The sequence below is a fragment of the Amblyomma maculatum genome, chromosome 2 (genome assembly GCF_055883805.1).
Source record: "Amblyomma maculatum isolate TAMU_Amacu chromosome 2, ASM5588380v1, whole genome shotgun sequence".
In the NCBI taxonomy this organism is placed as follows: domain Eukaryota; kingdom Metazoa; phylum Arthropoda; class Arachnida; order Ixodida; family Ixodidae; genus Amblyomma; species Amblyomma maculatum.
The window spans coordinates 61,559,842-61,583,295 of NC_139345.1; the positions used below are offsets into that span (position 1 = coordinate 61,559,842).

General features: G+C 42.3%; 1 protein-coding gene across 2 annotated transcripts; it reads right to left on the reverse strand.

The window, feature by feature from the left end:
* Window positions 1-9,856: 9,856 nt before the first annotated feature.
* Window positions 9,857-19,882, reverse strand: LOC146198792 (uncharacterized). 2 transcript variants are annotated; one of them, XM_084592654.1, is made up of 5 exons: window positions 19,710-19,882; window positions 18,951-19,111; window positions 17,292-17,377; window positions 12,989-13,069; window positions 9,857-10,100 (listed from the first exon to the last, which is right to left on the reverse strand). In XM_084592654.1, the coding sequence occupies exons 1-5, from the start codon at window positions 19,827-19,829 to the stop codon at window positions 9,949-9,951; spliced, it is 600 nt and encodes a 199-aa protein (XP_084448780.1). In that variant the 5' UTR covers window positions 19,830-19,882; the 3' UTR covers window positions 9,857-9,948. The 2 variants fall into 2 exon arrangements, with proteins under 2 accessions (XP_084448780.1, XP_084448781.1); XM_084592655.1 differs by lacking the exon at window positions 18,951-19,111 and having other exon boundaries at window positions 19,710-19,873.
* Window positions 19,883-23,454: the final 3,572 nt, after the last annotated feature.

Consider the following 23,454-nt stretch of genomic DNA (forward strand, 5'->3'; position numbering starts at 1 on the left):
GAGTCTTCGCCAGCACCATAATTCAAACGCGTCAATTCTTCGGCGGTCAGCCTTCTTCACAGTCCAACTCTCGCATCCATACATCACAATTGGAAAGACCATGGCACGAGTTATACGGATCTTGGTTGGCAGTGTAATGTCTCTGCTCTTCTAAGTTACCGCAATAATTGAAGGATCACTCCACATAAACATAAAGACTATTCTTAACCAAGTCCTACCTTTCCCGTTTCAAAGGAGAATCCCGAGTTGACAGCTCCTGTCTACTCGGCCATGTCATGTGGTCTCGTGACGGCACCAGTACGTAAAGTCTGGCCCCATAGCAGGGGCCGAGTTCCTAGTCAATTAGGCGCAGGTGGAGAGAGAAATAGAGAGGGATAGAGAGAGAAAATGGCTGGCAGCCAGCTTTGCAGATCACTTTATACATAGTGGAGAAACCCTTTTTAAAAATGATTCTTTGTTCAATTTATGGAACACCAGTGACGAAAAATTATCCCCTCGCCCAGGCAGTGCACTCGACGGTACGTGACGAAAACCACCTCATAGTGAAACGAAACGTCTGCACGTGAAATATATTGATCATTTTTTTCACAAAGCCTTGTATATAGTACTCTTGACATCGAATAAATGTGCCTCATTTGCGCTTTTTAAAGCAACACTGAGCTTCAAAGGCATTTTATAGAAGCATGAATTTAATTACACATTGAAGGTGTAATCAATTATGTAAGGAAAATATAAACAATTATTGCCTTCTCAATTGGACAAAGTGAGAACGAATAAAAAACTTATGAGAGCCCCCCCCCCCTCCCCCCCCCCTTACTGTGAAATCTACTCTGCAGAAATGCGAATGGCTAAGTGTTGCTGGTGCACAGGGTGCATCGCGTTTTCTCTCATTATCATTATCAACTAAATGCTCGGTCATCATTATTACTAATGTCATCATTATCACTAATTGCAGTGCCATTGTCACCGCTACTATCATCGTCGCTGTAGACAAAAAAATATGATGTGCGATCCACGATTCGATCTGTCACACCTTGATATGCCATAAGCCGGACACCATAGACCATATTTTCCTTGACTGCTGGGATGCAGCCTTTCTGTGGGATATCCTGCAGAGGACATTAAAAACTGACTTGAAAATTACACCATATGGTATACGGTTCCTGCCTGTCCATAATCAAGGGGGTGTGCCATATGACTTATTCACGTTGCTCTGCTTCCACAGTGCATGGAAAACGAGAATTGCTGTGAGACACGCGAACAGGGATGCTCGCTCCGCAAAGGAGTATATCATTGAAAGTATAAATTACTTGAACGCCATTTAAAATACCCAAAGTGAGAAACATGAATGGATGCCTGTTTTGAGCGAGCTGGCTAACCTAAACCGTTTTTGAAACTTTGTGAAGCCTTCCTTTTTCTCTAGCTCTTTTTGGTATTACGCTTTGACTTCGCCCACTGTATTTTTCATTGTTAACAGGAATTAAAGAGAAAAACCCGGGCGTAGCGCAGCTGGTTAAATCGCTAGGCTGAGTATCTAAGAGGTGGTGATTCGATGCCCGCTGGGGACAGGATTTATTTATTTTAACTATCATCCTCACTGTAAACAAGGAGAATTATGATGTGCGTTTCACAATAAAAATATAAAAATAATAAAAAATGGTTGCCTGCTTTATACGCATGCAGTCATTGCCCAATGCAGCGTGCGGGGTCTCAGAACATTCTTTAATACGGTTGGAGGGTTTCAGACCCCTCCCTCATTTTAAGCCCTGGACATCAGACAATCTGCCGACCAGACGCTGCGCGATGATGTCAGTTATTTATTTATTCAAATACCCTAAAGGCCCGAGTGGGCATTACAGAGGGGAGGAGGGGGCGGAAGGTGGAGAATGAGTAAAAACAATGCATCCAAAATTGCGATAAGTATACATTCGCTAGCAAGGACACTAGCGATAGTTACAAAGTCGTTAGCCAGGAACATAATGTTGTACAGCTAGTGCTTCAAACACTCAAAATAAAAAAAAATACAGGTGGCAACAAACATCCTGTTTTTCGGAGAGCAGCGCTTCAACACGAACATAAAAAAGAAATGCAAAGATGAAGGTTACAGCTTGAAGTGACTTTTTAGGCCGGTTGCAAACGTTTTGTAATCACTGGAAGATGCAAGGGTGGCAGGGAGCAGATTCATTGACGGATGGCGAGGAGGAAAGGCGAGTGAAGGAAAAGATTGGTTCGAGCAAAGATGGGTTGCACCTTCAGTTGGTGGTCAATGCGTGGGAATATGTGATTGGCCGGCGTGATACGATACAATGCAAAAGAGGAATGACTATAATATAATTTGTAGAGAAAGGATAATACGGAAAACTTTCTCCGTCTTTCAAGAAGAGGTAAGTTGAGGGCGGTTTTTATTTCAGTTATACTTGCTGATCGCGAATAGTTTTTTAGATATGAAACGGGCGGCTTTATTTTGCAGAGACACTAATTTTTTTACTAGGTATGCTTGATGAGGGTTCCAAATTAAGGGGGCGTACTCAAATTTAGAGCGCACTAATGTAGTATATGCTATAGCTTTGTGTCTGGATTAGTTAAACGCAGATTGCGTCTTTTGAAGCCGAGTGTTCTGGAAGCCTTATTGAAAACCGTATCTAAGTGACAGTTCCATGAAAGGTCTGATGCTAAATGTACACCTAAATACTTTATGATGGGTACCGATTCAATACGCACATTGTTCAAAGTGTAATGATATGGTTCGGTGCTAGATGTTGTGGTAAATCTGACAAGTTTTGTTTTTAAAGTGTTCATTTTCATTTGAAATTGTGTGCTCCAATTGTTAATCTTATCAATGTCTGATTGTGAAGGAGTACAGTCCGAAAGATCAGTTATCTGTCTGTGTGTCACGCAATCATCAGCAAATAATCTGACCATGGAATTAAGGTTATTACTGATATAATTTATATAAACTAAGAACAAGATAGGTCCCAGACAGACCCTTGCGGCACTCCAGATTTGAAGGGGAAGTGGGAGGAAGAATAGCTGTTAACAAAGACTGATTCATTGCGATTAGCAAAAAAACTCCTTATCCAACAAATAACCTAGCTTACAATTTATGCTTAAATTCTCAAGCTTCTTTCTTGGAAGTATGTGTGGGACTTTGTCGAATGCTTTGGCGAAATCTATAAATACGGCGTCTATTTTAGAGTGAGCATGAACAGCATGATGGAGGTCAGTAACCAATTCAAACAGTTGTGCTTCGCAAAACCTATCATGTAGGAAGCCGTTCTGATTGGAAAAAAAGAAGTTATGCTTCACCAGATGACCCAATTGCGGAGGAAATTATGTGCTCTAGCAATTCGCAGCTTATATTAGGTAAAGAAATTGGTCTGTAATTTGATGGCAGAGAGGCATCGCCAGATTTGAAAACGGGTATGACACGCACAATGTTTCAGACGTTTGGGACAAAACCCGTATCAATGGATTCGTGAAAAATAGCAGCTAAGATAGAGCATATTGCAGGCTTCGCTATTTTTAGTAATTTTGGACATATCTTATCGAGGCCGGGTGCACAGTTAGCAGGGAGACGGTCTATGGCAGAGGACACATCTTCTGATGTGACAGTTATGTCGGGCATGGTTTCATGCAGCTCTGGGAATTGCAGGTTAGTAGGTAAAGGGCTCTTATCAGTGAAAAATGAGCAGAAAAATTGGCTAAATTCTTGTGCTACTTCAGGGAACTAAGGAGCTTTCCTTCTTTATTTATTGACACTGAGGCGTTTGTACCATAGTTTGAATTAACAACGCGGCAAAATATTTGAGGATTGCTTTTTAGCAGATGTTAAATGCCACTGTTAAGAACGTATCCTTTGCGATTTCGATTTCAGTTTTGCACTGTTGGGAATGTGTACCTTATTGATCTCAACCGCGCTCAAATGCTGACTTTTTAGCTTTCGCGTGTCACCTTTTCTTTTTGTTTATACATCTTGTGACGCTCCTTGTGAACCATGTGCTCTCTGTAGATGTCGTGATGGTAACTTTACGTACGTACTTATCTTTTACAAAGATTAATTTATTGCGAATAAGAGACCAGTTTTTATTCGCGTCCCGCGAACTGAAAGAACAAAAAATATCTGCGGAGAACAATAGTAGCTCGTTAAGTATCAGATCAGTATCTGCTCTGGTATAATCAAATATAATTTTATTTGGTTTTTCTGGTTTATTGTTGGCTACTGTGAAATTGCACTGCAAAACATTGTGGTCGCTGAGACCATTCAGCGCATTTACAGACGTTTGGTCAGGCTGCGTTGTCAGCGCTATATCTAAGATTGAATCGCCACGTGTAGGTGTGGAAACTATTTGGTGTATATGTTGAAAAGTGCTAACACATCCAGAAAATTCTGGCATTCACGCTTTCTTGCGCCGTCAAGGGGCGAATGCCTACCACTCAATATTCGGATAATTGAAGTCACCGGCCAAGAATATTGGTGAACATGGAAATTTGATCTGTATGTACGTTAGAGATTCATTCAGCTTTTCAGCAAGTTCCTCGTGTGAATAAGGTGGGAAATAGCAGACCCCAACGGCGCAAGTTATCGACGACTATAGACGTAATGCAACTCCAAAATTTCCAGGCACGATCCTATATCAACAACATGCGCTTGTAGGCTTTTCTTTACGGCGATTAGCACCCCACCACAGCGCGAGGTAACGCGATCTTTCCTAAATTATGAAAACTGGATGGACAAGATAGTTCCGTATCAGCAATATCGGGTGATAACCAGGTGTCTGTACCCAAAACATGGTCGGCTGAGCAAGCGTTGACATATGCACACAAATTATCTTGCTCAGATACAGGCTACGAAAGTTTGACAATAAAATTAACAATGCTGAGCTTATGGGTTTATTCTGTAGTCTGTGTTACTGAGTATCTTCAGAATCAGAATGGGTAGACATTTCGTTCGTGCCGCAATTGGAACAAACATCCACTTCTTTGGAATCGCGCTTTGGGAGAGCAATCACTTTTCTAGTGGCACTCTTACATGAGTAAAGAAGGAGCCGATCAAATAAGAGCTTATACTTTTTACCAGGATTTCGTATACTTCGAGTGAAGTCTCTAAGCTGTTTCCTAATAAATTGCATCTTATTCGAAATGTTCTCCTCTATACAGACGGAAGCTCTTTAAGTTTGAAAGCATTTTTGAGAATGTTGGTCTTGTCCTTGAAATTTAAGAACTTCAAAATTATTGGGCGGATGCTGCTCTGCTTTCGCTGTCCTATTCTGTGTACACTTTTGATTTCGCCAACTGAGATTCCCAAGTTCCTGTTTACAAACTTAGTCACAACTTCCTAGGTATCTTTCCATGTTTCTGTTATTTCCTCTGCGACGCCTTTGAAGATCAAGTTATTTCTAAGCATTCTGTTGTTACAGTCATCAACGACTATGCTTGACTCACGCATTTGTGTTGTTTCTATGCCTTGAAGCCTGTATTAGGATACCTTCAGCATCGATCCCAAGTTGTTGATTTCTTTAAAGACGTCAACCAACAACATCCGAGTTTTCTTCTAATTGGGATAGCCGCCGTTTGATTTCTGTGAAGCTGAGCTGCGCGTCTTTGATTTTTCTAAAGAGTTCTTCTTGAAACTTCTCACTGGACAATGACATGTCTTCGGTAGCAGCGAGAACTTGATCAGATTTCTCAGGGCCAGGATTTGTCTCAATGTTACCAGCACAAATCAACAGAAGCCATATACACGGCACGGCTAAAGTCAGCCGACCGCGTACGCAGAAGTTAGCAGTAGGTGACCCTGAGCAAAACCATACTTCACGCTGCTCGCTTGCCGGACTCCACAGACCCCACATGCCTTGCAAGGATGCTTCGAAAGGCCGCATCCCTACCCTTCCACATGTGCTTGTTATCTTCATTCTGCTCCATGCCGATGGACCCTGAAAACATTACGCCGCTGAAGGGCCTTTCGATCGGTCGGGCTGGCACTGAAATGAACATTCACGCGTCGCTGGTGGAATCAGAACCGCCGACCGCCACATTTCGCATGCAGTACTCTGCCAACTAATGTGCGGTGACGGCTGTTCAATCTTTCAATAATGTGAATAATTTTGCTGGGAAACTAAACTTCAGGGAGTGCAACAGCACCACCTGCCTTCATTGTGACATGCATGGTACGGCCTGTATATCACGAGCGTCATGTGGACCAGGATCTAAAGGTGAGGACGGAAGCTGTGCAAGAGCCTTTTTGCTACCTGCGGTGTCAAAGCTGGGAAAACCCCAGTCCTCGTTAAGCTTTTGAATCTGACCTATCTGTTTGTAATGAGCTCACCAAAGGTGCCTTTAGGCAGGGCAAAGGTAACAAATATGCCTTGGAATTACAAGTTCGAGCCGATTTTCGTCCAGACGTAAAGCATTGCTAAATTTTTTAAAGACTACTTCTTGCAGCCATGACTTGCTACATGCTCGACATTTTTCAGTAAATCCTACTTCTTGACTGCTTTTGAAATCAACAGCTCTTGAATGTTTTCAGTCCTGGTATCAAGGCAAGCAGTGAAACGCGCATTTTAGATGATACATCGTTAAGGGACTCGTCCTGACGGGTTCATCATTGTCCATAAAGACTCAACAAGTCTTCGGTAAGTGGGAGTTCGTAGGTCACATTTTCGGGAACTTATTGGTCGGCGAGTTGTGTGACTTCAAGAGGCCACATGTCATGGCCAAATTGGCAATAGCTGCCAACATTGGTATAGCTCTTTTGAAATGGTCATCGAACTCATTGGGATCCTTGGATTTCGAGGCAGCGCCGCTACCACTAAACTCCGGAGGCACGTTCGTAATGCTTGGTTAAAGAGGAACTTAATATCTATGTGGGCGGATATTCATATAAAGTCATAGCATACGAATGGATGCTAATGAGTACGTGCCATATATTGTAGTCACAAGTTGAGAGATTAGCGACTAAGTCACTAGCAAAGTGCATTCCCAATGTGAGGCGTTTGACGGTAGATATCAAAATTGTTGTATAATACCCTTAAAAGCGGAGGTGATGTGTCCTCCAAATATTTTTAGGGCATGATTACAAAAATTACGTCACTGCAATGTTTAGTGTTATGTCACGCCTGAGCTTGGTGCTATGAAACAGCAAGGGCCTGGGTCGTTTTGCCTACGTGCTTGTATTTATTTTTTCAATGCCATCTTAGTTTAACTAGTAAAAGTGACTCAAAATAAGAGGTGAAAAATTGCATCCCTCTCGTGTATCAACGTAAACGTTCGCCTCGGCCGGCCGCAGCTAGACGCATATACTAGAAAAGCCGCTTGCTGCAACAGTCAAAATACAGTGGCTGATGCCCTTGTGGTTAGATTATATGTGAAAATATGACGTCTGTACATTCTTGCCTCCTTCCCCTTCAAGCCATTAGAAAACACGACACGACTACTGTCTGTTGTTTCTGTCCTGAGGTCCGTGACTTGAATGTTTACTACAGCCTAAATCGTATAGTTATGATAAAACATTCATAGTCATTCATAGGCTAATATGAAGTTGCGAACTCACGATCAAAAGCTTGAAATGATCGACGCTGATGACGGCGGACAATTGTTTTACGACATGGCTGTTGAAAAGGTTCTCGTGTTCGGAGATAGCTAGGCCAGTATAGAAAGCCGAATCCGTTAACGCAGGCGACAGGCATACGTAAAGCAGTAACAAGCGCCAAGTACGCGAAGGCGGCTATCGAATTTTGGATATGGATTCCTGTCCACATAGATACAAAATAGTGATCCTACATATGATTAATGTTACCCTCGGGAGATCAGATATAGATAGTATATCAACGCTGTCATTCACCAGACTGTCTGAGGTGTTTAAGTTCCGGATGATCATGACAGGTGACAGGATGCTGAGCATAATTTACGCCTCAGGCTGGCCAATGCCAACTGTGATACGTTTTCCTCCTACGCCGCCTTATAGCTTCCGCCTGATTACGCCTGCGGTGATGATGCTCAAGGCCAGGAAAGGACGCTAGGAGGTGCGCTTTAACCTGTAGAAAGGTTCTTGGGGCTCAAGTAGACGGCTTTCAGTGAGGAAAAGGAAAAGACGCTAGGAGGTGCGCTTTAACCGGTAGAAAGGTTCTTGGGCCTCAGGTAGGCGGCTTTCAGTGAGGGAACAGCTATAGAAAGTGTTGTGTGGGGAGGTAATTAGGCTTTACGTTAAGCGGGGATACATTTGCGAGATATGGAGCTATCCACATTACACCGTCGGTGACACTGTAATAGTTCCGACAGTGTCAGTGCGTCCCAACAGGTAGCGGCATGGCCTTCCTTTATCACGACGACAGTGCATGAACTATTCTGCAATGCACTAGTACGGGCCGCGAGTATATGACTGTTCCGAAACATCACTAGGGTGTTGAGTACTATAGGACTTGACGAATACTAAGTGCTGCTATTTTGCGATTTCGACGAGGACATATATAAGCTACATATTTGAGGACCACACTCGAACTCTCATTAAAAGGTTAACGCTAAGCGTATTCCTCTTAATTGCCTATTTCGGAGCAAATCACACCGGCACTTTCATTTTGTGTGATCGTGGAAGCCGGGATATTATTACTGTGCACTGCTCCCCATGATTGTTAGTGCACCTCTGTAAACAGTGCTTATCAGCGAAGAGGAGGCTTAGTGCGGTCTCCTCAGAGCCGTCCATTGAAGAAACACCATTAAGCTGCGATGCGGCTTTCTCCGCCGCAGTTAGCGGAAGACTGAAATTACGAAGCTGATGTAAATCCCCACATTGTGCACGCGTTATTTATTGGTATATTTTTCCACATGAGACTGCCTTGCTGTCAAATCAGAGGAAATGGCAAACTTTGTTCTAATCGAACGAGGAAGGCTTTCTTCTTTTTGTCACTGCAACGTACCTTTGTGATAAGCATAGCTCTATGACGTACACACAATGATGACAAGCGCATTTTTTTAAATAATACGATACTTGTAATACTTACTGTTAGAAACGATACGTCATGTTGGAAAACGTTTGCTTACAATAAAATCATGTATGAAAGTAATCAGAATTTTACTTTTCTAGCATCGCTATTTATTTCCGCAGGATGCTGCTTAGAGCGCCATAAAATTTTTTCTGCGATGTTTTTTACACTACGTTCACAGTCAGACACACTGTCTCTCTCGTTGAACAATAAGCAATGACGAGCAGTGACCTCATCGCTTGTCAGAAGCAAGGCAAAAGCAGCGTGCGCTAAGTTTTCAAAGTGTTGTGAAAGTCATTAGATGCGATTCTGGTAAAATGCCGACTCCCCGCTCTACGGAGGCATTGCGGGCTCGATATGGAAACAAGAAATGATGGAAGCGAAAGCAATAGAATATGGCCAGTGAGCTGAATGCTTTGTGCATAGAATTCGCGTTGATCTATTATAACATGCTCACATGCCGAGCTGGCGCTGGTGTGGCGAGCATTGCAACCAAGTTCGTGAACTTTTAAGTCGTATAACCATTCGCGCAATCGTGTTCGATTGCAGACACATTGCTCACCTATTTTAATGTGCCAGACATCTTCAAATGTCTTGAACTCCAATGAAATTTTCGTATTTCGTAGATTGGCCGAAGAAACGAATACCGAAAGTGCAAAATTATTGCATGCGTCTTATTGGAAAGAAGAAAATTAAATGTTTCTGTTGTTCTCCTCTAAATTGATGGTACTTAAATGAAATAAATAAAAGAAAAGGCAACGAAGACGTTTTTTTTTTAGCGCTTCCTGTTCTTACTCTTTTTTTCTCTCTCGGAATACACACGAAAACTAAAAAGGTCATCAAATAAATTTGGTGAAATAATTACAGTTTATTTTCTTTGCAAATGCAGTTCATTTCATATTGACATAAAGAGGAACATTATCTTGAAAAAGGCAAGAATGGGATGTTCATTGCTGCCGCCGTAGGCGACTTATATTATACTACTGGTCAGTTTGGGACACACGTCCCAGTCGTATACCCAATGCTTATCCAAACCGGCGTACAGTTCATATAGCAGCACGCATAAGTAGGGAATTTCATGGTGTGTTTCAACATGTTTTTTCTCCGCCCAGACTTGGTATCCTGACAAAAAAAAAAAAAAAAAATGAAGAGGTACCACATATGAATTAAATAACTGATGACAACATAATTAGCGGCACACTAGAAAACCCGATTTATGCCATCTCCAGAAGCCTTTCAGCTAGAATAAGTTCTAATAATGCAGGCATAGCTTTAAGTACTCTATCAAAATAATCATTTATGGCGGGCAGTGTACAGAATTGGTAACCTGTATGACTGCATATGAAACCCCAATGTTTGTGACTTAAACGAAAGGCGCAATATCTGTCTCACATACTGCGGACACCGGAATAGAGCTGTAAGGAAAGGGACGAATGAGGGAGGGAAAGCGGAAAGAGAGAAAGAGTTGCCGTAGTGGAGGGCTTCGTAGTAATTTCGACCACCTGGGGATCTGATTGATTTATAGGAAGGGAAGGGAAAGGCGCGGTAACTGTCTCTTGTTTTCTGTGGACACCTCAACCGCGCCGTAAGGGAAGGTAGGAAGGTGGGAGTGAAAGTGGAAAGAGAGAAAGAGGAGCCATAGTGGAGGGCTACGAAGTAATTTCAACCACCTGGGGATCTTCAACGTGCGCTGACATCGCACAGCACACGGACGCCTCTTCGTTTCGCCTCCATCGAAACGCAGCCGCCCAGGTCGGGTTCGAACCCGGGTACTCCAGCACAGTAGTCGGGCGTCCACCTGGGCATCTTTACCGCATTGGTGGCTGGGAGATGGTGAAGGGTGGCCGTTCCTGGCCTTACTGGGCTGGGACGGTAGGTCAACGCCGCTTGCGGCGGGGGCTAGACAGCCACCGCATTTTATCTGCAGTTGGCCATCATTGTACCTGCCATTGCTTCGGTGGTGGAAGACGGCTGTTGTTGCGGCGCGCATCTTTCTCTCCCTCTTCTTTTTCCCTTCTCTATTTTCTATTCTGTCCCGCCCGACTACTGTGCCGGAGTACTCGTGTTCGAACCCGACCTCGGCGGCTGCGTTTCGATGGAGGCGAAACGAAGAGGCGTCCGTGTGCTGTGCGATGTCAGCGCACGTTAAAGATCCCCAGGTGATCAAAATTACTCCGCACCCCTCCACTACGGCTCCTCTTTCAAACTTTCTACTTTCCCTCCCACCTTCCTCCCGTCCCTTACAGCGCGGTTGAGGTGTCCACAGAAAACAAGTGAGACAATTACCGCGCCTTTTCCTTCCTGTGAACCAATTATTGTTATTATTATTATTCTATCCGCACGAGGCAACGGAGGTGGCTCAGCTACAGAGTAGCAGGCCCGAGCATTTTATTTTCCTTCCTACAGCCACAACACAACTGCCTTTACTGAACGCCTGCGCCGCATTATGACCGGATGTTGCTATCGGCGGGCCAGTGCCGCAGCTTCATGCATAGCCACTTCCCCCTGAAGGCAGTATAACATGAGCGGCATTTCAAGCTGGTCTAACATCTTTCAGCATGGCGTACTTTCTTGATATGTTGTTGTGACTCTAGGAAGAACAAAAAGAATATGCGCGGGCCTGTATACTGGCTCTGTAGCTGAGCCACCTGCGCTGCCTCGTGCGGAGAGAAGAGAAAATAGAGAAGAAAGAAAAAGAAGAGGGAGAGAAAGACGCGCTCCTCAACAACAGCCGTCGTCCACCACCGAAGCGATGGCGGGTGAAATGACGGCCTACAACAGATAAACATTCGGGGGCAGGCTAGCCCCCGCCGCAAGTGGCCGTGATCTACCTGTCCCAGCCTCGTCAGGGCCAGTATTTACCTCCCGCGACAGTATAGTGCCTGGTGCGTCGTCACGCACAGTGGTGTAGAATCAAGCTCTGATCCCATGTGACGACGTATAAATCATCTAATTTCACCGTGCCCATCCCAATATCTCAGCCGATACGAAGCCGAACCAAAACGAAGTTTAGCAAAATTCAAAGGCATACTGTGCGTTGTCAGCGCACGTTAAAGATTTCCAGGTGGTCGAAATTACTCCGTAGTCCTCCACTACGGCTCCTCTTTAAATCTTTCCTCTTTCACTCTCACCTTCCTCACTTCCCTTACGGCTCGGCTCAGGTGTCCACAGAAAGAAGTGTGACATATACTGTGCCTTTCTCTTTTTGTGAAGCAATTATCAGTATTATTGAAATTCAAAGGTGACATTCAAAATTGTGGTTGGTTAATTTGCTTGTCGACAAGCGGCAGAGAACCATGGATACAGGAAGACATGTCCGTGCGATTCTATTCGGCTGCGTTATCTTCATTGGCTGTGCTTCGTGACGATTTATTTGTAGTTCACAAGCATCATGGCTTCCATATTCACCGAAAAACCGTTGGCTTTGTGTCTGTCTGTGTATTATCAACCTCGGCCCTTATTCAGTCAATCTGTCGGTCGGTCCGTCCGTTCAGTCCTCATCATGAGCATGCTTCTAGCAAGGAATAGATGGCAGGTGATACGGTCGGACATTGACCTTACCGCGGTTAGTCAACGCATTATGGCCGAACTAAAAGGAGCTGCCAACTTCATCGGAACTTTTGAGATGGGTACCGAACCCGGCAATACAATTCAAACCTAGTCAGACACACACTTCGTAGTTCATGTAGGTATGTTCGAACAGCTTGGTTAGAGGTGTGGGATAAGCCAGTTCAGATCAAGCACAACCATTGAAAGTCAAGATCAACTATGCAAAACTAAGATTAACTGGGCAAGAGCACAGTGACGTTATTAGCTTCAAGCTGAACCGACGGGCCTTTCCAACAGCCATAGATCTTCCGGAACATTACCCTTCTCGAATACACGTGCGTCTTACTGCATGGTAAAATTGACAGCCTGAAGGAAAAAAACTGCATGAAACGTTTGCAGATGTCACGTCACAATGTCACAAGAACGCTTCCAAATCTCCCAAAACTATTAAGCCACGTTACCTAAGCTTTGCGACCACAATATTATGCAGGTTTTGTAATCGGAGTACAATAGCCTGCTTCTTAACTGGGGTTTCTTTTTACCTGAAAAAGAAAAGAACGTGGACAGTTATATAATTTACTACGACACATAGTATTGGTAGCTAAGAAGACCATCCATGAAAAGATTATAGAACTGGTAAAACATCAAATATTATCTCTTGCAGGCTACAGAAAAGAGCACAGACTACAGAAAGAGTGTTTGCTCGACTTGCGAACTCAGGCCCCCTCTACTCTTGTTCAGTTCTCTTTCATAGAGTGTAGCTATCTTCATTATATTGTTCTACCCTGTATCCTTAGACTAAGACAAGTCCACTTGTCGAAACGTTGGCTCGGCTTGCGAACTGAAGCTGCCCTTGTAGCCTTGTTCAGTGCTTTTTCAGGCTTCAGAAAAGTAGCTTGTGCTCAATTCTTTTCCCATGGACAGCCACGAAAAGATTTTATAGCGGTTGAGAAGGTAATGATGTGGACAAAGCTTCTTTAATCAGAAAGAGGGGCGCATTTGTTTAAAGAAAGCTGCATCACTCTTGTGCATTTCTTACATAGAATGTTTTAATCTGCCCCTCCCCTCCCTCCCCCCGGTAAAAGAGCGCACCGTAAAATGTGATTCCTGTTTTACGGTCTTCAGTAATACCAGTTGAGATAGTTATGTTCAAGGCAACTTTTATAGTTTGGTCTTCCAATCTTTTAAAGAGCAGGTCATTCGACTTTCCTGTTGTTGAAACCTAAACTTAATTTCTAATTACATGTCTTGCTTTCTCGCTATAATGATAGAGCTAAGTACAAATGTTCCCTCTTCCTTCAGTATTTACATAAGGGCCCCAACAAAAAACAACTAGAGTCCTGTTTGGCTCCGTAATATTAGCGCTTTGACTGCTTCAGACCCACAATAAGCATAAAATGCTTGCAAAATGCTTATGCACAAGTGGTGAAGAAGAACATGATCTGGCATTAACTATTACTTGGTAGCTTTCACTATGAGAGAGCACTGAACAAGGGTAGAGAGCGAACCTCAGCTCACAAGCCGAGCCAATGTTTCGACAAGTTCACTTGTGGAAACATTGGCTCGGTTTGCGAACTGTGGCTCCCACTCTATACTTCAGTGCTCTTGTCGAAGCGTTGGCTCCATTGGCGAACTGGGGCTCCCCCTCTACCGTTGTTTAGTGCTCTTTCATACTGTGTAGCAATCTTCTTTCTCTCGTTCTACCCATTTTAGCTTTCAGAAGTTCTCTTTCTGCTACCAGTAACATAAGCTACTGTGCAGCACCCTCACCCTACTCCCCTTTTCTCGGCGCCGTTTGCGACTGGCAGTGGAGTCCATACTGCGCGTACATGCTGTTTTCAAGCATTCAGAAATAGACTTAGTGTATAGTAATGACTTTATATCAGTCAGGTTTATGAAGCGCATGCAAATGCCAGCTAACATAACTAAATTGTTGTTTATATAAAAGGCTTTCAAAATGCCAAAGTACATTTTGCGCAATAATTCTATTTGGATTATCTTAGGCGCTTTGTAAATCTTTTACATATCTTGAAAAGGAAGCCCATTTTTGTGGATTTTTATTTTTGGTCACAAAAGCAATGTTGCTTACAATAGCGCAGGTAACAAGAAAATGAAGCTAAATAAATATATTATTTTAAAATTTGCATTTCACATAGAAACGTTATACAGTATATGGAGCTTATGTAATAAATTACAATTTTGGTAACATATGGGTGCATATTTATGACACTACGTTTGTAACCTCGAAAAGAAAATATTCTTTAATTTCATAAACATACGAAGTTTTTCTTGTAAATTTCCGGGAAGCACTTGAAACTTTCAGTGCTTTGACTGAATAATACCTTGCACTGCAGAACATTATTTGCTATAGTGAAAGTAGTTTTTTGATGTTGATAACAAAATTATTTGTTTTTGTGTAATAATATCTTAACTAAGAAATGATAGAAAGTGGAAACACATATATTAAATTGAATGCTTTTCTGAATTATGCGCCATTATTGAGCCACCGCATAACTGTAATCCACAATGAAAATTTAAAACTGGTAAAATCCAGGAAAGATAATAGGAAAAGTTTGGAGGGAACGCGATTCTCACAAAATATATTATTGGTTAATATTTTGCATATGAATGTATAAAAATAATAGAGAGTTTTTGTAAATAAGAGTTGCAGTCCGAAAATGTTTTCAACAAGGAAAGAAAACTGTCACTAATGAAAAGTAATGTCATGGTGACAAACAGCTTCCAAATGTTAAAAGAAATTCACAAACGTGCATCAATCAAGGAACAGCAGCTAACTGACTAGCTTACGCACATAAGTAAGAGTGACACCAGGAAACAAATTAGCTTCACAACGTTAGAGATGTGGTCATAGAAGTTAGATGACACCCTTGGAAATGTGTGAGGCATTCAACGACGCGCTTCGACATTCGCCGCAGTTTTCACGGTCCACTGTTTATTTCGGCATTTCTGGCGCTGGATTAGCCTTTAGACATACTTTTTCGTGCATATTGAACTCATATTTTCGCCGATGATAAAAGAGCCCGAAACAATTACTATATCTGGTCTACATGCATCATTGCACAGGGCCCTGCCTAAGAATAGGAGGTGGGTAGTTCTTTTTGAAGCACAACGTTTGTATCGGTAGTATTGGCGGTACCGAATCATGACTGCATAATGTAGACATGGCACATAGTACATGACACTGCAAAGATCTCTGCCTTCTGCGGTGTAGAATAATTGTTTTGTTTGGTTTCTGGGGTTTAACATCCCAAAGCGACTCAGGCTATGAGAAACGCCGTAGTGGAGGACTCCGGAAATTTCGACCACCTGGAGTTCTTTAAAATGCACTGACATCGTACAGCACACGGGCGCCTTGCTTTTCGCCTCCATCGAAAAGCTGCCGCCGAGGTCGGTATTCCACCCCGCGTCCTTGGGAACAGGGATCGAGCGCCGTAACCACTGCGCCACCCCGGCGGGAGCGTAGATTAATTGTAGAGTAGTAGCAGGATGTAGAGAATGCTTTCTTTTTAACAGCAGTTATTGTTTTTGACCGCTTTCGCTTGGTATTCATTGTAGAAACGGAAATCAGGCTATCTAACATCACGTTGAGGCCCATTGCTATTTAAATAAATTCAAAATTATGGTGGCGGTTGAAAAATACTACAAGCCTAGGGTGTATTGCGTCCTGAATAAACATTTGCACTGCGCTTCTTACTCTGCCACTTTGTAGCAGAGTGGCAGATTACGTCAAAACCATGCACTGCATAAGTTATTGCATAGCTAGCATCCTCAATAGGCCCTGTACGGAAAGAGTTAAACGATATTCCGAGCTCTGCTCATCTCTCAGCACTGCGATTGGGCGTCGTTCTAAAGTTGGGCTTAGGTTGTGATGCTGTATCTGTAAGCACGTGAAGGATAAAGTAAAAGTACAGCAAAAACCTTCTGATATATGTTTCTTGCAGCAATAAAGCCACCAGTTTAGTTCATCAGCCGCTTCCGGAATGTGTAATCTAAGTGCACTTGGCAGTAATCGCAGAACTTTGCAGTGGATAGGCGCGGGGGCCCCTTTCGAATTCTTTATATATAACGCTGATACTCCTGAAAGACGATAGCTTATTGCAAACTTGAGCTATCGGATTCGTATTGCTGTCACTAGCGCCAATTTTTATTCGCATATAAGCCTAAGTGCGCATGAAGATGTTTCATTTTGCGGTAATCTGTTATTTGACTGTATTTTGTGAATGTGCTAGAATGAGTGACTAGATTTTCTTTGTTATATCGCTTTTTTACTCAGACGATGAAGGTGCTCAATTTTTTCCTACTACATGTGTGCAGTTGCATGTTTTACGGGTTACAAGAAAAACGACATATATGTCATAATTATGCACGTGTGTCTGAAATGACGAGTAAATGCTAACGTTCAGTAGAGTGGCGAGGTTGGCCAGGAGAGTTGGCACGCAGGCCCAGATGCTCCCTGCTGGTTTTATTCACTTGAAAGGTGCCAACATGTCCCAGCCGTCCGGCTGCTATTTGCTCATTAGGCGCCGTTTTGGTATGAGTCAGTGATAGCTGAGACAGAAATAATAGGCAACGTTCTCACCGTGCACTGCAGCAATCAAGCATTACCTCAGTCAAACAGTGTGAGGTGCACTGCTTAAATGCATCAAGATATTCAAACACAAAAAGTAGTGGAATTCATTGTCATATAGTGAACTGCAACTGCTGGAGACAGGATCGGGCAGAGCAAGTAGGTCGTTGCATCACCTTGGTCAGAGACTGTTATCAGGTTGTCATACACTGAACAGCCCGTGCGTGCCTTTCTTGATCCTACTGTCGACCACGCAGTTACCCTAGAGTGAACATTAACAAAATACTATTAGTGTCAGAGGTATGGCAGGACACAAATATATGTAAGCTACCTGGCCCAGTCGAGAAAATAAATTAAGTATAGTTCTTTTTATTTGCCGTGTTCAGTGACTAACATTGCTCAGATCATTGACTGCGTCGTAGCAAAAATTAGCGCTTACTTTATCTGCCACAGGTTACATGTATAACGGGGGTAGCGATAATGAAGCTGTACTTCTGTGATGCTAGTTCTTAATTGCTCTATAGATTAGGTACAACGTGTAGTATCTCATTGTAGTAGTTTGCGTCTGTTATATGCTCTGGCATTAAAATTAGCACACTAAGTAATGCCCCACTCCCACAAGCATTCTAGGCATGCGGCGTCACCTTCTAGCAGGCACTGTTCTTGCCAAAAGTTATTTTGCAGTGTTTCTTTCGAGAACCCCAAATCCCAAAAACAGTGCGAAAATGCGATGAAATGTGTAACGATGCACCATAATCTATAGTCTGGGAAGAAAAAATCAGGCTAGACGTATTGCTACTGTGCAACGAGTGATAATATTGTTCAGAAATCTTTACTAAAGTCAGTATATGCCAACAAAGTGGGTCCAGAGAGAACTGCAGCAACATATAGCGAACGCACTCTACGAAACCATTTAAGATGCTTGAATTTAGGCAATCACCAGCACACTCATCGCGCAGGTCAGAAGCGATTCCCATCGGAGAAGCAAACAACATGCGTCAGAGCCAGCTTCGCCACGGAAAAAAATAGCCAGAAAGAATTGAAAACACTGCACACTGTCTAATATATCCCCGCAGATGTATCAGACACGAAATTACTCGGAAATTCAAAACTATACTATGCCATCATCCACATTCATAATCTTCGTAAAATGTTTAGAGCCCAGGGGGTTTGCATCAAAAACATGAAGTGGTATTTCTTTAGCATCGGTGGAAGTCTTACAACTTGGAAAGGGCACGACCAAAAGTGTTCTGACATTCAGGTGATTTAAAACTCTTCCAGTGCATTACAAGTGGCACGGTGTGGCTCAGAAGAAAATCTCTTGGGCTCGAAAATTTTTACAAAGACTGGTCATTTTGCTCGATTCGTTGCAAATGTCTTGTGCTGAGTGCTTCTTACTGCGTCTTAAGCGCAATCTTCATAACATTTGTTTGGTAAGGCCCATAAGAATTTTGCCGCGGCACTAACTTTCATTGCCTCAGTGTCGCCTTTCCATAAGCCTACCCTTGAGGAAAAACGTCTTCCTTTGATACACGTCACTACTCAGTTCTCTTATAATTGAACGACCTTTTGACGAGAGAAAATTCTATGCGCGAGCATGTCGCAGGCTTGCCATGATGACCTGCGTTATTAGTTTCAGAAACTTTTATTCTCATTAACCGCTGCTTGCGGTCCGACAGATAATAAATAGAAGGGAGCGATCACATAACATTCGGTCCGTGCTGGCTGTTAATTTTCTTAATGAACAATTGAATTTTGATTTTGAAGTTAATTTTTTTTTGAAGAATGAAAGAAATTCGATGTGAATGAATGCACCGTCAGAGCCTCCTACTGACCTTGTTTCATTAGCGTATGTGCAGTATAATATCTTTCTTGCCCATCTATTCTTTCTTACAGTCTCTGTGTGCAGTGTTGTGAGACAACTGTATTTTTTAGCGCTTGGTAGGGCGTTTGATATAAACATCAGGTGGAATTGTAACTTATTGGTGGCAATCAACTGAAAAAAAGGTGAAAATAATAAACAAAGGTTAATAAACAGATAAAGCAACAGGTAGAGATGTTCCTTTATGCGCTGCATTCGTTAATTCCAAAGTGTTGAATTGTCGAAAACTAACCCTTTGTTTTCTTTCATACGAGGTGATAGCATTTTACTTCTCGTCTGTTATGTTGTAGCCCGTCCATGATCTATGGTGCTCTTCTAAGCTGCACTCAACAGGTTCCTACACGTTTCAGTACAAAATATTCTTGCACTATTTTGTTTTGGAAGGTCCAGAATACTCAAAGTTAAGGGTCCAGATTTTTTAAATCACCGTTGTAGTCTACCCAGAGTGCTGACCGTAGAAATGATTTGTGCGCGAATTACAGTTAATGTGTAGCTGCCAGCATCAGCGTGCGCCTTATCGTACCATTATGAAGGCGTCCTGAACGGTAACTCACTAGGGAATCGATAACCTCTTTTTGTTCATTTTCCACGTGAGCATTGGCGAAGATATGATGGATACTTTGAACCTTTCCTGCTGTTAAGTGTATAAATACGGCCAATATTATATCTCCTTGCAGGCAAACAAAGGCAAAGAACATACGAGGATACGCACCTGCCAAGCATCAGGTATGTAACCAAAGCTCTCTTCTAATAAATCTCTTTTGCAGTGAGTACGTTCAGCGGAAACTACGCAAACCAACAAAGTGCCCAGAGCACACGTTAGCGGTTGCATTTTAGCTCGCTCTTATTTGCAGCCTGATACTCACTTAATATATTAAAGCATGCCAGTCAAGAGTCTGCCGGCGAGGACAGGAACGATGATCTTTCCGAGGTGGTTGTCCTGAAGTTCGGCTGTCCAAGAAAAGTCACTGCGTTGATGGAGATGATCTTGAATCTTTTTTTAGGCCTCTTGTCTCCAGTATCACTAAGGTCGCTGCTGCAAATTTTAACGAGCAAGGACGTCAGAGCAGTGTTTTCATTTTCTCATGTTTAAACTCGGAGCTTCATGCTAAGTAAAAGTGAAAGCTTGGTCCATGTATACACTGCTTTTTTAGCACTACACGAAGCTCGTTTGAAAGGTCAGCGAGTAAAATCTGAAAGTGCTATAAACTAACTTGTGATCTGTGAACAAAAATGAAAGGGCGCCTTCAAAATTTAAATGATAAAGCGCATCAATAACGAATTGGTAGTTAACGCGATGTTCGTTTCGTCTTTCGGCCAATTCATCATTAGCCTTGGCCCCATCTAAAATAATTTTTAATTCTTTTAAGGCATAATGTATTATACATATATAATCGCGAACTATGCAAACCACTTGGAATGCTATTGTGCATGACGGACTGTAGTGTCTACATAAGTAACGTTGTATATTACTTCTGTTGTAACCGCAGTGTATATTGAATTAACCAGATTGTTCTGTCTGAAATGCATGAATACTGCATTATTTTGAAACGCTGAACCAGTATACATTGGAATAAAATAAGCGCATGTTCAGACCTTCATGAAGGCTTGAATTTATTGTTGGGCGCCCCTCAGTAAAGGAATTGTGTAAAAACCTGCACTTAACCGAGATATATATGAACACAGTTATATCCTAAATTTGAGCAAATTATACAAAAGGGACAGAGCCATCTTCATCTCCATAGATTCAATTAGAGTGTTCTAATAAAAGTACCACATATCTATAAGTGGTGCGGTAAATCTCTAAAAGTCCTGGGTCTTTCTTTATTGCCTGCTGTAAAATCGCAGTTGCAGAATTATGTGTCGTTTTCATTCAGATTTGCGTTTCTGAGTTGAAACCAACAGTAGGTAATCCACACTGCTTACTAACCTCTTCGTAGTCTGGTCGAAAGACGAGTATGCATGGGTTTCATGCGGCCTATTTAGGGAAATATTTCTAATCAGAACAGGTAAACCGGAATATAATCAATTTTAGATTTATTCTTTATTCAGCATTTTTTTACAGATAAATGCAGGCAATGAGGCCAAAAAGCTGCTCTGCGGCAAATAACTGGCAATAAATAGCCTAGAATAGAGAAAAAGAAAACTGCACCTTGAATGTTTAATCGCTCAGCAATCACGTGATAACACTGTACCTTGCACCATGCGTATTGCTCTCTGCAATGCGGAATAGGCGGCACTACCACTTATACTCACTAACCCCTTTCTTCGTTTAGGCGTGTGGAGGGAAGTAGAAGTTTTTATCTTGCATAATAGCGCAGTGAAACCACCTTTTTCTTTCATGGTTGAAAGAACCTATGACCTTCCATGGTGATGTGTATTTGTTTTATGTTTTGTTATGTTTGTCCTATGTTTTTGCGCGTGTTTAATCTTTCTCTGTCGCTTAGATCATTTATATTTCGTAGTACGGTAAACGTGCAAGAAATACAGCACTTCTTAAATACACAGCAAAGTGTGATTCTTCTACGAAGTTTATTTTTGCGCGAACATGCTTGCTCTTCTTAACACCGGTATGATAAATCGATTATCGGGTTCAATTTAGATGTGCCAACGAAATACGCTTTCCTATTGTGCAATGAAATCTGGAATGAAGAAGGCAGGGAATAAAGACGAAATTTGTGACAATGCGATCGGACGCGACAAATCCTCATAAGTAGTATTGGTTGCTTTTCTTGCACACAGTTTTCTTCTATAGATATACGGGTGTCACTAAGTGAATGCTAATTACAAGATTTTATTACGTTCATACAAAAATATGAAGTTGTCTGTGTATACACCTGCTCAAGGATTGCCATTTACATTACGTCAGAAGGACTTGTTCACCTTCGCTATACATAAAGTGTCATGATGAAAAACAAAACAAGGCTCACCAGCAAGCGATTAGTCGGTGTTCGTGTATGACACAGCAGCCTTCCTCAGAAACTTCTTGCCGTAGGAGGCCCTAAATAGTCAAACCAAATTGTGTGTAAATTTATTTCAGGGCTAAGAAACGTTTCTAATTACTAGATTTACTTGTGATAACCTACACGTCATAGTACTGATCAGTTAACATTTCCTGGATATAGGTTTACTGCCGCCGATTGGCTCCAGCATAAGGGTATACTGCCTAAGCGCTTAAACCAAAAGCTCCTATTTTGGGGCAGAGTCATATAGCTTCAATATGAAAGGGAGCACTGCAGGTGAAAGGGAGCACTGCAGGTGAGGCTCAAATGAAATATCTATGCAAGACAAACGTGAACCAATTTACTTTGCAGGCTGCGATGTTGGAAACTGGGTTTGGGCCCACCAGGGAGGGGGGCGCAGCGGGTTTTATGGAGGTTCTCCCAAGCGCACCCTTACAAAAATGCATGTTGGATCTCTATAGAAATTCGAAACAGATGTGTCAAAATATTCTGTTGAAACTCTATCGATAATCATCGACATCTTTGAAGATGCCGTGTTGACCACATGTTGTGCTCTTTTGGAATAGTGGCCCATGTGTTACTTAAGAGCACTTTCCGAATTCGCACCAATGAAATTTTGTTGATTTCAGGCTCAACTGCTTCAGAAAGTCTGCAAGTGATGCTTTTTGATTTTCTGCTACTTTTTCATTCCTGAACAACAGGCAATAGTACACGGCCATGGGTTTGCCAGTAGCAGACATGAAGTGATTTTCATTAATGAAAAAGTAGTACAGCAGATCTCCTAGCTGCGATTAGTCACCACATTCCATGTTCTGCCCGATCAATAAACAATCCTGTAAAATCTGTGCTGGTTAATGATAAGCACAGTGAGGCCTAAAATAACTAAAAAGATCTTGATCTTTTGAGCCCCATTATACTTACTCACTCATCAACTTACACTGACCTGACTAAATTGTTGATTGGTCGAACAGAACATAGAATGTGTTGAGTGAGTGCAGCAAGTATATGCGCTGTACTACTTTTGCATTAATGTAAACCATCTCGTGCCTGCTCCTGGCTAACCATTGATCAATCACCGTTTTCTATTGTTCCGCAGCGGAAAGGAAACACATAACTAAAATACTCGTTAATGAGAAAAGAAATAAGGATTGCATTGTTAGTGAACCCATAACATGAGCTGTGTTGTTTATTAGCTTTATTTCAATTCATGCGCAAGGTATAACTCTATAGGCCGTTCTTTGTGTAAAAGGCTGATACGTCCGGGAACTCCTCGCATCTGTGCTGAAATAAACAATGGAAAACATAATTAGGCTGTGATATATACTAACCGAAAAACAAAGCTAAGCCAGCTGTGCACCGCACCACGCAATAGGTCAAGAAATTGCATTTCTTGTCTAAAATGAGTTGCCACTGTCTTTCACTGCTTAAATGGCATCGCCGCTGTCTCCACAACTCGGCAGCATTACACACGGTTAATGCCTTTCTGATAAACAA